The 17,780-nt window shown below is 37.6% G+C and overlaps 1 protein-coding gene across 11 annotated transcripts in view; it reads right to left on the bottom strand.

Moving 5' to 3' along the window:
• MAGI2 (membrane associated guanylate kinase, WW and PDZ domain containing 2) overlaps positions 1-17,780 on the bottom strand; it is a 710,219-nt gene that overhangs the window by 140,051 nt on the left and 552,388 nt on the right. For 7 of the 11 annotated variants that reach the window (XM_085216633.1, XM_085216640.1, XM_085216600.1 and 4 more), the window contains 3 exons: positions 11,249-11,370; positions 10,493-10,621; positions 9,619-9,801 (listed from right to left, as the gene is read on the bottom strand). In XM_085216633.1, coding sequence (XP_085072759.1) covers positions 9,619-9,801; positions 10,493-10,621; positions 11,249-11,370 — 434 coding nt within the window. The remainder of the gene's footprint in view (positions 1-9,618; positions 9,802-10,492; positions 10,622-11,248; positions 11,371-17,780) is intronic. The other 4 variants (XM_085216656.1, XM_085216616.1, XM_085216649.1 and 1 more) reach the window with 2 other exon arrangements.

Genomic DNA, 17,780 nt, shown 5'->3' with positions numbered 1-17,780 from the left:
AATCATCCTAGAGATGGAACACCTCTCCTACGAGGACAGACTGAGAGAGCTGGGGCTGTTCAGCCTGGAGAAGAGAAGGCTGTGAGGTGATCTGAGAGTGGCCTTTCAGTATCTAAAGGGGAGCTACAGGAAAGAAGGGGACAGACTCTTTAGCAGGGCCTGTTGTGTGAGAACAAGGGGAAATGGTTTCAAGCTTAAAGAGTGTAGGTTTAGGTTAGATATAAGGAAAATCTTTCACAATGAGAGTGGTGAGGCACAGGAATAGGTTGCCCAGAGATGTAATGGATGCCCTGTCCCTGGAGACTTTCAAGGCCAGGCTAGATCAGGCTCTGGGCAACCTGATCTAGCTGTGGATGCCCCTATTCATTGCAGGGGAGCTGGACTAGATGACCTTTAAAGATCCCTTCCAGTGCTAAGGATTCTATGATTCCATGATGCTTGTAGCACCAGATCTCCTTTTACTTACATTACAAAGACCCAGATTGGTGGTTTAGGTTAAACAGAGTAAATATGTCTTACACTGTATTCTGTTTGCCCATAAGAAACAGAATTGTTCATAGTACTGCAAACCACATCTGCATTATGCTCTCTCTTCTCATTAAAATGCTTCAGCTTTCATTTCTTGGTTAAAGAAAAACGTAACAGGTGTGAAAATCTGGGAAAAGCTGAAGCCTGTTACCGTGCATGTGGAATCTAGCATGACTGGACACGCTCAAACCTCAGCCATCTCTATTAAAACTTCTTCAGTTTTCTACGGCTGGTACTGGAAGAACTGTCTAATGGCTTAAGTACTAGAATTAACTTATTATATACAAGGAGATCTGTTTGTATACAAAGTCCTGCAGACAACTATGTTGCACATGAACGTAACTTGGAACCTCATCTACTTGCGTGACTAATATTTTACTATTTTAAGTAGAAAGCAAAGATAATCATTCTTAGAATAGTAACTGAAAATCAAAATGTTCTGTAACCTGTGATTTTCTTTTTCCCCAGAATGAATTAAATACCACAAACAATGCTTACCAGAACTTTTGCCTATAAATATGGATTATTTTTCAAACAAAAATGAAAGAGTGTTAAACTGTCCAGATTCCTGTTTCACTTGAAAAAAAAAAGTTTCTTTTGAGTAAGAGTCTCTATAAGAATATATAAGAAGCACATACATTGTCCAGTCCTAAAATTGGTGTATATTTTATGGGCACCAGGAATATCTGTTCCAAAATGAGAAGAAGGAATTTATAATCCTTCTGGATTATAAGAAGAAAGTGAATTCATAATCTCCAGAATATGCCTGAGCTCACCATTTAGTCTTGTTTGAATAGCCAAAGGATTTCTGCTTGTTATTTCAAGTGTTCATAAACCATGACTGAGCTTTGAATTAGGCTGGGGAAACATCCTTAAAAATTGTCAGAAAAGAGTCAGTAATGAATCAACCACTGCTTGCTGTGATAGATGACTATGAAAGACAAAGAAGTTAATTAACTCACTCTTAAGATACCAGAGGAAATTAGTTGCTTATGCCATTCCATAGCCTTGGCCATTTAAGATGTGTATATGGATTTACAGGATGTAGAAGAGATTTCTGCATTTCTCAAATGGCATCAAGAGGGTAGGTGGGATCTCTTGCACTTTTTATGGTCCTAGACACCTATGTTAACCATCTGAATTGCACTCTAAGTGTTTGTATTTTCAGTTCTCTAGAAATAACCTTTCCCTTCCAATTGGCATTTTATTTAGGGATCTGTGATCCTTTATGTGATGCTTTTAACAACCTTGAAGTGAGGTACAATGCTTAAATGTTATAGAACAATATGGAATATGGAAGATTCCTCAAATTTCCGAATTATGGCAAAATTTAGGGCTAAAAAACAAGACACAGAGACAGGTAGCACTGAGTCCCATAATAATGAGAAAATAAAATCATCACATGAGGTGAGACACCATGTAAAGTGAAGACAAGAAGTTCTTAAGAATTTGTTTTTTCTAATTATTCTTATGACTTAAAGAACACACAGTCCTTTCTCAGAAGCATTTTGAAATCCAAGTTAGATGTTCTGCTGTAATTGCTCTTCCAGTTTGTATAAACAATTTTAATTGAAAACTTCAAGGGGAATAGCCAAATGACAGAGCTAAAAAGAATCAATAGCTCTCTTCATACCTCGAGGAATATTTATGCAAAGTGGGATGGTTTTAATAGGAAAGATTTGTATGCAGTGCTTAATGAATGCTGAGTAGCTTGACAGATAAGCAACATGGACTCAAGCTCTAGCTCTGTATCAGACAGAACAGATAGTGACATATGGATTTTCTGCACCTTAGGGAGAAAACAAGACGACTGAATATCCCACCAGCCAACCAATGAAATTGGAAGGATGCACACAAAACCCTCAGACCCAGACAGTAACAGAGTGTGGTATAAGAAATATGGGTAGGAATTTTTTAGTGTCTGTTCTGCTTACCATTGAAAGAGTACCCTGAAATTTAGTGAGTACCAAAATAAAGATGTGAAGAAAAGACTGTAATAGGAACCTCATCAAGATTAGAACTCATTACCTTTGTGAGGAAAGTGGGCACTTTATCCCAGGTCTTTGGCTACTTTAAATAGAAATTTACAATATTACAGTGACCACTGTAGAAAGTTTATGAAAGCAACAGAAACACACAAAAGCATAATGAAAAAATGTTAGAAAACAATCATTCAAAATTTCCATTAACCTAAGTGCTCTCTACTTACATATGGAGTTCAATTAATTGTTTACTTTAAAATATGGAAGGGAAAGGGGTTGCAAAAAAAGAAAATCTTTTTGTTGCATTGTTGCCCTATTGCTATTAATATTCTTAAATGCAAGTATTATTTTTACTGTCACCATTTAGAATTCAAAAATGCAAGTCATATCACTTCCACTAGCTGAAGTGACAGACTAAATATGTGAAATCAAATAGAAAGTTTGTGACATTTTCATCTGTTTTCAGACTGAAATCTCTTAAGTATAATTGGATCATACTTACTTTTGCTTTTTTTCTGCAAGCAGAGGAATACAAACATTTATATTCTAAAATTTAGCTAATATTAATTTTTTTGCTTTTTTTTGCCATGCTCATAGAAATCTGTACCACCGTCAGTGTCACCCATGCTGAAACGCAGCACCCACAACCTCACTGTCCTCACACTCACTGGCTGGTCTCCATAAACCTTCAGCAAGCACCAATGAATGTTAATGGGTGCCAATTTTTTCCATATGGAGGCATTCAATTCCACACCTTTACTTTGTACATACTTCCTTGTATGACACCATTTTGTTAGACTACTCCTGCCGTCTGTCTCATGGCAAGAAAATGTAATGTAATACTGGTGGGAAGGTTCAACCTCTTCTGCCATATCACTCTGACTTAGTGGACCAACGTAATAAAATAGAAGACATTAATTTTGGAGCAGCCTTTATACATCTTGAACTGTTTTGGCTTTAGTCATGTGAGACTTGCAAGCTATTCTGGGGAGAAATATCATAGAATCCTAGAAGCAAAGAGTGACTGAGGTTGGCAGAGACCTCTGGGTACCTATGGCCCAACCCTGCCATAGCAGGGACACCCACAGCAGGGCACCCAAGGCCATGGCCAGGTGGCTTCAGGAGATTTAGCACCTGTGCAGCACAGAAGTGATTCCTGTTGTTCAGATGGTATCTCTTGTGTTTCAGTTTGTGCCCGTGGCCTCTTGCCTTAGTACTGGGCATCACTGAAAAGAGCCTGGCTCCATCTTCACTGCAGTCTCCTTTCAGGTATTCACGGACATTGAAAAGGTCTCCCCTTATCCTCCTCTTCTCCAGGCTGAATCAGGGGAGTCTGATAACTCAAAATGATTTGTATACATTGTTCCAATCTCATACACTTGCTGCATGGCATAAGATTGCACCTGCAAGATTGACACTTGGTGAGGCATTTGTGTATCTCAAAACAGTGTTTCAGCCTGGAAATTCATAGGAATAATGATGACACTCCTTCCTCAGAACTACAAGTAGCAACGCAGTCTCTAGTGTTCAAAAACCAATGCCTTAATTTGTGACACCAATCTTTCTGGTGCTGTTGAGTGAGCTGGTGAAGGAGTGTCAGGGAACTGGGCTAACTATATTTCAGACAACTTCTGGTATTGCTGGAAATGAAGTCCTACATATGCTTGTGAACAGTTCTTCACTGAGCCCTTGCTAGTGAACTTCTTGATAAGACAATCACAGAAACCAGCTAGGTGCTAGAGGAGGAAATACTATAAAAGAGAACAATGTCAGTGTCACTTGGATCTTGACTGACAGCATCTGAGAGGGACTTGATCTGTTTGAAAAAGCATATAGGTACTGTAGCATGTGGTCATGATACAGTAAGTCCTGTACAATATTCACTTACAGTATTCACTTTCTTAGTTGACTGCCAAAATATGCATTTTTTAAATTTAGATTTGCATTGAAGGCATTCCTCATACATATATTGTTTAACATTTCCTCTTTGCTGTAATTGGACAGTCTAAATCTCACTTGATCAGATACTGGATGAGATAATGGTTTGTTCATCTGAGTTGACAATGGACAAACACAATGGACAACAAAATGGAAACAAACCAGTGGTAAGTTCAAGCTTTTTGCAGACGTACTGAATTCCTTCTCTCTTGAGTACTGTAATTTTTATAGAGGTGGTGAACTATTAGTGTTATGATGCAAAAAGATGCATGAATGATAACTAGATAATTATTCCCTAAGATTAGGAACATTGTAGGGTCAGCCTTCCTGTTATCACTTCATGTTTGCTTATTCAAGTGAATAACAACATTAATGAATTTGTAGATCAACAAGTATGCACAGTCTCCCTAATTTGCTTGCGTTTTGAGTAACCTAAGCTCCTTGAAGAATTCCTTATCTATAGGAGATTGATATAAAACTTGATAATAGGCCCACGGATATCAACGAGGCTGTGGATCTTTCCATCAAGTATTTCTAACAGTGAGCTTATTCCCTTTGGATATCTCACAAGTGCAGCAGAAATTCGGAGTGGTATATGTGAGACAGACCTCACCTAATTCTAGACTTCATCTCTCTACAGTCATCTAAAAATGATCATACAAAAGGTGGATATTTTTTTCCACTGATGAGTAGCTAACAAATATAGAAACCTACACAAGTGTGTACACCTACTGGTTAACACTACTTAACCTGCTGGTAGTGTTAACCAATAGGCGTAGACACCTATCATGTAGACATTTATATTTATATTAGCTAAATCTTATCTTAAATGTATTATTATTATTATTTTTATTTCTAGAATAGATTAACAAATATAGTAAAGCTATAATTTCTGAGAGAACAGATTCTAAAAAAAAGCTGAAGTCTGCATTGTTTACAGATAATTTACCATCTTGCAGATGGCCAAGTGTATGCTTGGCTGATGAAATGAGAGAGAATATTTCCCACTCTTGATTCAAATTCTTGAGCTATATGACTTCATCACAGATGTGGATACATTTCTGGGAAGTTCATCCTGCAATGACCATGGCTATTTATCAGTCAAAAGGGTCATCAACAAACCCAGTTAGTTATTTGTGCATTATTGTTGTTTCTCGAATCTTTTATCAAAGGAACTTAAGCTTAGGAAAATGTGCTTAGTGAAAATCTTTCCTGTGCCTGGTTATGTATGTTTTAGTTTATCTAATCCATTGAATCACCTTGAGAATTGGAGGAGAGTTTGAGCTTTTGCAGCTTAAACTTTGATCAAAGTCAGCCGCAGGCCTAACTCTGTTTGCCTTAAAATGGCAGTCATTCAAAATCATTCACTGTATAAAAATCTTTACACGTTCATGCAGTCTTTTACCAGTGACTTTCACTCAGCATCTTAATGGGATTCAGCAGCTCCTTAAATGTAGACAGTTTTGTATTGGCAGTGTGAGGCTTCAGCCAAGATAAAGCAATGGAACCTCAGAGGAAAGTATGTGGTATGAGTATCTCCTAGGCTGTCTTGAGGTAGATGGAGAAGCTGTGGGGTGTAATGTTCATATCCAGCAGCTTGATTGTACTCCAAATGCTAAAACTTGTCCTAGTAATACTGCAAATGCCTTTCTAAAAGGCATTAGATCACAGATGCCAGATTTACACAAGTGCATAACAACCCTCAGGAACTCCAAAACATCTGGCAAATAGGATCTAGAATGTAATTTTGTCTGTTTCTGATGCATCCACTGAGATGCGGCTCCTCTGAGTTTGCTTGCGAGGTTTGCTGTGGGTCTGCAGCAATTACAGCAATACCTCTTAATGCCCAGCACTGTGCTCTGAGCAGTGTTGTAATGTCAGTGCACTCACTTCGCCTTGCTGCACTAATTGTTTCATAGCAATGCAGTGATGACAAGTCTGTCAGGCAGCAGCTTTGGTGTTCCAAGTGATGAAATCCAAAATTGTTTTGTTTTGCAGGTGAAATCATCACCGTGTTGCCATCAGGTTAAAAGGATCACAATGAAACTTACATAGCTTCATCCTTCTCATATCTGTACTTGTATCTAAACACTAAACTAGCTTTTGGGTAGAGAAGTAAAATGATTAAAAAGTTTAAAATATTAGTTTTCTATGAGTTTGGTTTTTTTAACAGTTAGAGTAAGTCCACCTCGTGTCTTCAAGCATGCAGTCAGGATCCAGTAAGGTGTAGGAGATGTGTCTTTCCTTACTGTTTTCTCATGTCTGATGCCTGTCTGAAACATTAGCGTTTTGTTTACCAGTTGCCAAAATAAATAAACAAATAAAATAAATAAAAGAGCATCAACCTTGCAAGGGAAAGAGTCCAGAGTTATACCACAGATGGGTACACCAGCACCTGTGGTTATCCCTCACATCCATGTCGCTTCATAGATTGTAGAGCCATTGTCCTCAAGCTTTTTACTATGGTACCCTGCTGACACAATATGATATTTTGATTGCTTATTAAAGCCTCCCGTGACTGTGATTGTAGCAGGAGTGCACATAAATTGCACAACACACGGTTCATGTCAAAAGAATAAATAAAATCTATTTCAAAAGCTCTGTTTAAAACCTATTTAAAATCTCTGTTCATCATGTAATGATGTCTACCTAACAAAACAAAAATCTGTAATCTCAAGTAGTTTTGAAACACAGGCTTTTAAGAGCTTTATCAACAAACACTGTTAATGGGACTTGGACGGCCATATCTCCAGCTAATTAGATTGTACAATGTTTGAATAGGTAGAGAATCATAGTTTGATTGTTAGTTTGAAAAGTACTGAGTATGCGATCGCTTGGCTGCACAGTGCTTTTAAGAATATTCTGACCTTAAATAAGTTTTCCCAGTTTTCCATTATCATATTTAGGAATTACTGCAAATATTCACAGAAACCACGCTAGATGCCACAATCATTAGCCTGAGATTCTCTAATTACTTTACAACAGAACTCTGTCAGTCTTCACAAAAATGAAGACATCTGCCTACAGAATTTATTCAGAAATTTAACTTTGCATATAACAGACTAACATAATTAGAGAGCATATTTGAATGTATATTTCTATCATGGATTCTTAAGATGAATTAATTACCTTTGGAAAAAAAAATCTATTTTAAGATTCATTTCAAAGCTCATTTTTTTCCCCATGTATTCCCATTACAGACTGTGGCTACCGTAATGAACATCAAGGACATCTATATTGAATTTCAACATCAGAATTTAAAAAAGATGTAAGGACACTCTCTTTTCCATAGTAAAGTACTCCATATGAACAATTCCTCACAACCATTTCCCACGCCAGACACACTTGCAGGTATTTGGGTGCTGCATCTGAGAATGCTAAACTATGAGTAGCAGGGAAAATCTCTCATGCAGCATATAAGGTAATAACAAAATATTAGAAGATATGAAGATCATGTTACTAAGCTTATCTGCTACTTTAATTTTGCCTTTGGCAACCAAGTTGCATTTTGAAGTTAAAACAGTAAGAAGAATTGAAAATTAAAAAGCCAGTAGACTTTTTTTTTTTTTTAATAAAACCAACAAAAAACAATCTATGTTCTGCTTCTTTCTTACATTTTATTATTTGTAAAATATAAATTATTTATTAATTCATTAATATGGCATCAGAAACATCATGCCGAAAGTAATACAAGACTTTGGGCAAATTATAGTGTTTTAAAAATAATACTTTTCACAACCTTAACACTTCCTACTTGCAAAGTCCTGCAGATTCCTACAGAAAAAGATTAGGGTGATTTATTCCAATAAACTACGATGGTCTGAATTATTCCTTTGCAATACCAGAACAAGGATGAAAAGAAATTTCCAGAAAAATCATGTGGGACTACTCCACCTACATTATTTGTGCTTATGTGCGTTTACATGTTTGCTCCCTGTACTGTAACAGAATATAAGAGCATTCTCTGCTGCTTTGCTCCATCCACAGTGAACTGTCTCAGGCTAGAAAATTCTCTGCATCTCCATGGTGACTCTGGCCACCACGAACTGGGTTTTCTGCGAAGATAATGTGAATCCCAAACTACTATTTCTTCTATTACATGTTAGTGAGAAATGGATGGAAAATTATGTATAAGTCCTGATGTCAATGCTCAGTCTAACTAGTACGTGAGGAACAAGGTCTGCTTAAGAGTAACTTGCACAGTGACAGGGCTGTGCCGATGCAGAATGACAGTCTCCAGTAAGCAGCTGTAGCAGTGGAAATCCACATCAGATAAAATTAAGAAAAATCTTCACCATGAGAATGGTTGCAGGACAGGAGCCAGCAGCAGCTCATCCTTCAGCATTCTCTATGCTCCTGTGGATGAAATCTTATCCAACCTCAAAGTTAGCACTACTTTGAGCAGGAGGTTGGTGGCTGGGGACTGTTCCACTTTATCGTTCTGCCATCTTATTCTCCTGCAGGAGATAATCGCTGACTAGGAAACTGACTTCATTTTCCTTCAAAAATGCTTCATCCATGCATAGACTCTAGAGACATTTAAGGCATTTTGCAATTTTTATCAATCTATAGATATGAAAGTATTTCCAGCATTGATCCAGATCTTAATAGCAGCATTAGATCTCTTCAGAAGTTTCTTTTCTTCATTTAGTTTTTGCAGATTCTTTATTAGTAGTCCACAGATGCCTACATCTCCATATGTCACACTGAAAACTCATTTTGATGTTCTAATGAAAACAAGGTTGGATCAGACTCGACTTTGATTGTTTTTCAAAGCTATCTTTTCTAAAGGCAGAATTTTTCCCTTAGTAGACTGTGCTCTCTCTGCCTCTCCATGCAGAAATTCCTCTTGAATAAATAGGCTAAAAACCAAAGAACATTATAACTAGATTTCATGTAGTAGAATGGAGAGCATTTCTCAGTCTATTTCAATGTAGAACGGAGAGATCTTTCTTCCCTTAAAATATTGTGAAAAGGAAAGGATGAGCTACTTGGCAATTTAAGAAAAAATAAGAGGAATTTCTATCTGAAGAGTTATCTTTTCTTGTAGAGGAACTGTTAGGCATCTACACAGCAACTGGTATGGAAAAATGCATGCGTTTATGGACAGAGAGAATCTCAGAAATCACAAATCATTATATTTCTTACATAAAAGAACCATCTTAATTACCTGTTTCCATTTTCCCATCTTGTGCTGCAGGCCCATCAGGAATTACACTCTTCACCTGAAGAAACTCATCTGGCTCATCCCCACCAATGATGGTAAATCCAAAACCCATGTTGCTTTTCTTAAGAGTGGTGCTGAGGAAAGTCCCCTTTAGCTGTGATGCATCACGGGTGAAGAGTGGTTTTTCTACATCAGTCAACACAAACAAGAAAGACAAAAGTTCTGATCTAGTCAAAATAGACAGGCAGGGACAGCAGATAACAATATCAGCTGGCAGCGTGTGACAGCATATGAAAATAGAGGAAATAAAGAGTGCAGGCATTCCAGGAAAAAAAAAAAAATATTTGTGAGTTTTCATATTAAAACAAAGCTTAAAAAGTGTTTTAATCTATGGCAGATCAGCCATAAGTGGGGAATTATATTCTTTCATATTAGAAATACATTTAAAAGTGGATACTGTGTAGCTAAAATAATTACAACAATAAAAATGATACGTGAGGCAATTTTAAAACCTCTTCCCTAAACTATAAATCGAGCTTTGTCTACAAAGTAATATGTTCTGTACAATTTCCCTCACACTTGCAATAAGAGAAATATCCCCTGTATTTCTCATTCCATGTGTTACAAACAGTGATAAACATTCGGTGATCTTTCCTCTCCAGGCACATGGGGTTTGTGCCAGGTCTGACCGCCGTGATGGCGGTGCCACCTTCCTGTCCCCTTGCCGCATGCCCGGTGTGCAATGTGGGTTGCTGCAGCCTCTCACTGCCTCGCTCCCATGCTTTGCTGTGTAGAGAAGGATAGGAGGAATGTGCAAAGGTGGTGGTTTCCATTCATCTGGCTAAGTGGGCAGTGCAGTGGGGCTGGCAGGACATACCGTACGGCCCGCGTGTCCCAACGGGGTTGCGCCAGCACTGGGACAGATCATTCACACTGTGGGACCGCTGCGGAATGGGGCGCAGGCGGACGAGTTTGGGCCTAGGCAGGGTTGATGAGGAGCTGCCTACTATCACAAAGGAGAAGAAGCCTCATTCTCCGGCTGGAACCTCATGTTAAAGTTTATTTGTCTCTACCAGTACTTTTTGCTGCTTACACAGCTCATTGTAAGCACGTTAATTTTCACATTATGGAGAGGCTGTATTCCTGTAAACTCCTACAGCACAGTGCCTGAGGCTTTTAACTTAATTGATGCCTGCTAGATGAGCTAGCTAAGAAACATACCAAACATCAACTAAAGGTAATTTACAGAAAGTACAATTAATTATTTCAGTGTTGCCAACCTCAGGTGCTCAAGAGAGAGTCACGCATTCCCAAGAATAGAAGTTATTATTTTATTTAGAAAATTACTTTGGGGCTCTTATTGTGCATTCTGTTTCTCAGCCTTCAGGAAACACTACGGTCAACTGGTCTCTTTTTCCTGCGACTCTGGAGGTTAGAGTTTCTTAGGTGTCTCATGAGTCCCACAACTCCAGGAGCTGGGGCTTTTAGGAGAGAAAAATGCTAGGAGGCAGGTGATAACATTGTGAGAATTGGCAACACTCTTATTTCCATCAGACTAGGACAAAATCATTGTCGCGTAGCAGGAGAGCAGGATCTTTCATCTTAACTAAGATAGGCTGACATGGTACTGTACCTCGGAAACCTTGGGCCTGCATAGGCTTTGTTCCAAGTTCTGCGTTGGGCATGTTATGCTGCTGTAGTTTCCTTTTTGCTTCTAGCACAGGGTTTTCAAATTGTGTTCTTCTATTTATGTGGCTGGAAAAAATTTGGTTTTGATTAAAAATTGGGTTCAGTTGGGGAAAATGATTATTTTCACAGTAGGATGTGACTGAGGTGTGTGTGGTTAGATAGTGATACTGTTATGAAACCCCAATGGGCCTGAGCATGTCCCTTACACTCTGCATAATTTTGGTGGGGATGAGAAATGCACAATCTATGCGCATAAAATAATGAACAGCATTGGAAAGTGCCTTATCATTTCAATATGCTGAACTTTGCTACAGGCAAATGGTTTTGATCTATGGGACTACATGGTAAATTGCAGTACTGCTGAAGCGTGCTACAACAACAGTTTCTCATGTCTTTAGTACAAACATTGTTCTGTGCATGATTCAAAGGGACAGAACCAATATTTTTTCACTGTTATTTTTTAGCTGTAAATAAAATTACTTACAGAAAAGGTAAAGCCTGGCACACATAGGGTTTTAATGATCACTGCTTAAAAAAGAAATATATGTAGCATAGGAAAATAACTGAGGATTATTTCTTTTTAATTCTGTTACGTATCTGCTAAGCTGTACAGAAAAACAGGACGTTTCAGAAACTAAGTCAGATGGTAGATTAAAAATATATGCATAAATAATGAACTGGAGAATAAATAACCATTGTACACCTTTTTTTTTTTTTTTTTTTTTTTCACCTTTAAAAAAATGTATTACATTTCCTGTAGCAAGTCAGGAAATACACCTGTCATTACATCACTCATTGTCTTTATTTTGCTTGAAACTACTATCTTAACTACTTACTCTAATCTTATCCTTGATTTTAATACTTTAAGATAAAGTGTCTATTTTACCAATAACAAATAGTCCTACACTTCTGTTACGTGTTTCTCACTTTTTGTGAAGAAGTCAAGGGATTTAGGAGGAAGTATCGAACAATTCTAAAAGATAAGGTCATGATAGGATCACAAGTAAAAAAAAGTTTTACGCTGCAGATAGTGTTCTGGGGAAGTAAATACACAATGCAAATTACAGTCTCAAACACATCAGTCCTTGTTTATTCTTACTAAGCTACTCTCTACTAATTTTTTTCTGCAAAGTCAATCCTGATCACGAGCTTCAAGCACTTGGAGTGGCAACCTGAGAACTTCTGAGATCTCAAAATGGGTTGAATTCTGTTTATTTTGAGATGACCTTTTATGACCAAACATTAAGCATTACTCAGGTCCCTCAGGATTCGGATCCTAACATTACTTCAAACAAAATGAGTGGAAATGATATAAAGGAGGAGTTGAAGGAAGTCATTAAGTCCTAAGGAAGAGTATTATCCTTGGAAAACAAAGATTAATGTAATGAAAAGATACATTGATTTAATGACAGGAAGAATATATTATAAATTCTGGGCTTGCTATTTTGTTAACATGGCTATCTCATTCAAGTGGCAGCTAAATCACTCTTGTACTGCAAAATTTTGATTAATAGCTTTCTTATAAATATTAAACTATACTACAAAAGTAGAAGATTATTTTTGTTTCTTTCCTTCCATATACTAACTGATTAAGATTGCAGGCTTTGCTTTCCTAGGCTTTAGACCTTGCTGTAATTGTCAGGGTCAGTTTTCATCACCTTTGTCCATTGCAAACCTAGATATGTATGATGGAAGGGAGAGAAACTTCATCAGTTAAAAATGAAGGAAGACAAGACTCACATGCATTAAATGATCATAGGATAATTTTGAAATACCAATACGAGCATGAAAATGATAGTTTTCATGCTACTATTTATCATGTGATGCATTCCAGTACTATGAAAGAAATACTATTTTTGCCATTACAAAAGGAAATTGTGAAACATCATGTGAAATACTAGACAAAGTTCTGATCTCCCATGATCAAATAAAATGAATCCACAACAAATGTTTTTACATGAAGACCAGTGAAAGAGAGAGTATTCTATGACAGAACACCAAAGGAGTTCTGCTTTTTTATTCAAGTGGAATGAATACTCATATATGGCTGCATTTTATGAATATATTTGGAAGTAAATAGTAGTATATATTAAAAATGTCAGGATTTCAGTCATGAAATCTTCAAGCTTCTTTCAAGCAGAAGTGTGAAATTATGAAACAGCTTCCAATAGCATTTATGGGATAAAAGTCTAGCTTGTTTTATGATGGCATTTGATAAGAATGAAAACAAGTTTTCTACACAGGATATTGAGCTAGTTGCCCAAACAAAGGGATCAAACACTATTTTAGAGGCACTAAAATATCCTATCCCAGTCCTCAGCTGCCCTTCCAGAAGACCTTGGGGTTCCTGTAACTTTTGTCTCATATAATGCAGAGGTGATGGATATTCCAAATCACATTATACATCTGCCTTTATGTAGGACCTTAGAATATGCTTAGAGCTTTGCTGTAACAGCAGGTCACAGTCCAGTGCCCCTAGTCAAAACTTACACGTGGTCCTGTGATTAAAAAAGAGGGATTTTACCTAATATAGGATGTGTCAATGGCTCATGGAAAATCAGCTCCTGTGATACTGCCACGACAGCTAGAATTTCTTATCAGCTGCTTCTCAGCAGTTTCTAGTAGGAGCTGGAGTTGTGGTTTAGTATATTTAGACAGAAATGTTTTCTGTAATAACTATCTTGAATATGACCTTTATGTTCTAACATATCAGACAGGAAGACTAGCAGAGATACTTGAGGCACCTCAGGGTGTTGATGCAATCTCAGTAATTCTTAACTCCAATTTATTTCCCTATTTTGACTGTTTTATAGTAGAGTGCCATTTCAAAAACACACTGAAAATTCCATCAAATTCATACAAATTCTGTGTTACATATTGGGCCCAATAAGAGCCAAAAAAAAAAAAAAAAAAGAAAAGAATATTACACAGAAAATCAGTCCTTTTTATCAGTTAAACTGGATATATGCTCCTAGATTGATGAGACAAGAAGCACCTCCCTATTGTGCAATTTTAAGTGCTCTAGAGCTCCATGGCTAAATCAGAAAAATTGCTACTGATGAGTTTAGCTGAGAATGAAGTTATTAAGCTAAGTACTTTCCTTGAAAGGAAGGACATTCTAGCCTTTCATCTGGGTACTTCAACTGCATACAAAATAGGTATTACTGAACTAGGCCTTAATAAGACAATCTAAATGTGAGTTTTAGAGATGGTTACAAATAAGTGCTTTGGTGTTTAGTTATATTGCTCACTGCCCTCAGCAACTAATTCAGTGAGCATTTCTCTCTTGACTTGAAAATTTTATTTCGTTCTCTTCCTACCTAAAAATTGCATCTCTGCTATTCTCCTAACTGGGGTCCAGAAGGAAGACTGGGGACTGCCTACCTAGAGGAATATAACTAATCCACACCTGTGGGATAAGACTTCTCATCAACTTGTATGAACAGTTTTTTTTCCTCTCTCTCTGTCCCCTCTCATAAGTATTTTTTGGGTCCTGAGTCAACTTTATTTTATACTATGAATATTAAATGTAAAAACCTTATCCAAAGATAAAAATCCTATTCCAGAGATAAAATTCCAGATAAAAAAATTCCAGAGAAGAATCATGGTGCATTTTGCTCACTTTTCTGGTTCTAGGAACCCTGCTATCTCCCTGCACAGAAGAACGAGCAGTCAGCTCATTCATACTGTTCATACTGTTAGCCCACAGTATGCAAGCTGTAGGGTTTGGGTTTGGGCTGCTTTTAACTGCAAAATTGAATTGGTGAATTTTGTGTCATCATGAGGAGTATGGTCAACACCAGATATCCTGAAAACATGCATCAGCAGAAGGATTTTTGCCTATTCTTCTCCTTAGCTACTGTAATGGATAGTTGTTCATTAGTAGTTTGTGGTTAAAACCCATCAAGCAGTTATGAGGATCAGGATACCTACAAGACAGACATTCTGATGGATAATTTATTAATGAGTCTTCTTTACATTCACATTTTTCAGTCACTACTATTTTATGACAACAACAACAAAAAAACAAACTCTGGAAAGGCTTTCTTCTTGAGTAATAACAGAACATTGCCAGAAATTGTAAGTTAAGGTGATACATTTTTCTAGAATAAATACCTGTATGGCCAATTTAGCTGTTCTATTACAGAGGCTGTGTCAGGAAATTGAACTCTGTGTTGTGGTTAATCATCCTTAAAGGGGGAAATAATCTTTTGTCAATTAGAATGCTGAAAAGATCCAGTGCACTTTAACAACCACATTCTCTCCATAGCCTTGTGCAGATAAGTGCTGCTAGCTCTTAGTTCATAAATTAAGAGAGAATTGCATGAAAGTTAACCCAGGTATACCAAACACTTCTCATTCATGTGAGATGTCTACACCTTACAGATGAAGCTCGGATCTTCATAACAAGCCAAATTAAAATTTTAATAGTGTCTTGAACTTACATTCATGCATGATTTATGTGATGAAGTTATACCGGGGACCTGATTTTTTCAGCAGAATTTGCAAATATGGTATGACTTAGTTAACTTTGCCAGAATGACCTTTTTATTTTCTTTGTTTTTGTTTCCTTGCTTGTTTTCCACATTATCTCTTGGTCTCAGGTTCTGGAACTCTCATAAAGTGAACCCGAATCTCTCTACTCCATTGTCCTTCCTTACAGTCCTCCCATGTGATACAGATGAGTCAGTGAGTGGAACATGAGCCCTTTTTTCACTGACAGTTTTAAAGGCCTGCATATAAACTTGAACTGGACTTGAATGTGAGAAAGTTCATGACACTGCTTTCCATGATTTACCCCACTATTACGACATAATTAAGACAGTTTAATGTTAACTGATTGTATCTAGTTAAAAATGAACTAATCCATTGAATACTGGTAATAAAAAAGGTGCAACTTCTACTTTTTAGAATGAAAAATGGGAAGCAATTTTTGTTTCAAACTAATTGAGCTCCGACAGCAAATTAAAGTACAACTGTGCTTTACTGACTATAAAACTCCTTATGAACTTAGCATGGCTGCAGGTTTAATGCAATCCTGTGAACATTAATTTCACTTCTTAAATCCTCTGAGCTTACAAGTAGGTTTTATATATCTTTTCACAAATCTTATCTGCAGTAGGATGAAGAAACCTGGCAGTAACGGCCTTGAAATATGTAACTGCTTGATAACATCTGCGTTGAGTACCTTGTGTCTATTCACCTGTGGATGGACATGAAATGGGGATGAAACTGAGGGGAAGTGTGAGCCTCATCACTGCCACAATGCCTTGGGCTGCACTAATAGCAAAGGGGGCTCAGTAAGTAATACACAGAAGTTGCACAACACCTTTTACTCACCAAAATACATTAAAAACCACCAAGGTGGAATACACCCAGCAGCTTATAACTGTATGTGCAGAAATCTTCAGGGAGGTTAAGTACAAAGATACACCAACCACTAAATACTCTGAGGTTCATAAAGGATCTCAGCCACAAATTGATGGCATTACTTAAGGACTTACCTTTAGGTAGAGAAGAATAATGACTAAGCTGGCTTGGGCAAGCAGCAAAGCAGATGGGGTTGCTGCTCTTGCACCTGAGGGCAAGGATTCAGCTAGGGGCAAAAAGTGGCAGAGCAGATGCTACTGCATTTGGAGAATGGGACAGGAGGACTCAGTGTGGCAGTGGCCAGACACGGTTTCCATTTGTTTGTTTGCTTTGCAAGGGGCCTAGCGAAGCTGCTGTTATAACGATGAAGAAAGGTGAGTCTCTCAGACACATCTTCTAACCCTTCTGAAACTTGATCTTTTTGTGATCCCTCTATCCAGCTCTACCCTGTGCATTTTAACAGCTGCATATGCCATGGTCTGGAAAATCTGCAGTCCTAGCATATGTCCAGAGTGATCCTGTAATCAAAGCACTGGTATGGATTCAAGAGACCAAGGGAATGATGTGACACGCAAATGAACATTTTCTATTCTGTCTGAAATGAATAATTTTACTGCGTTGTGCCAGGATCTGAAACTAAAATTTTAGGTCAGGTACTATCCTCTTTGAAGACTCTCTTCTTCAATTAAGAAAAAGTAATGGCTAGACCTTTCTCAAAACAAATAGTCTGTAAAAATGCTGCAGCTTTCTCTATCCTCCGCTATATACAAGGGCTGCTCCAAAAGTAATGCCTCCTATTTAATTATTTCAATGGATAGATGGATTTTGGTGGTATGTCAGTAAAGTTTGAACTTTCCTGCCAATATTCTGTTACGTTTTGTTGCTGTGAGACAGACAGCTGCAGAGGGGCAGTCTGACAGAACGCTGTTTGACATGAAGTGTGAATGAAGCAAAGGTGTGTAGCTGAATTCCTCTGTGTAGGAGAAATGGCACCCACTGACGTTCATTGACATTTGCTGAACGTTTATGGAGACCAAGCAGTGGATGTGAGCACAGTGAGGGGTGGGTGGTGCATTTCAGCACTGGCAAAAGGGATGTGAAAGACA

This window comes from Meleagris gallopavo, chromosome 1, assembly GCF_905368555.1.
Source record: "Meleagris gallopavo chromosome 1, MGAL_WU_HG_1.1, whole genome shotgun sequence".
NCBI classification, from domain to species: Eukaryota; Metazoa; Chordata; class Aves; order Galliformes; family Phasianidae; genus Meleagris; species Meleagris gallopavo.
Note: the sequence above shows the minus strand (reverse complement) of the source record. Positions and strands in the feature narration are given on the sequence as shown.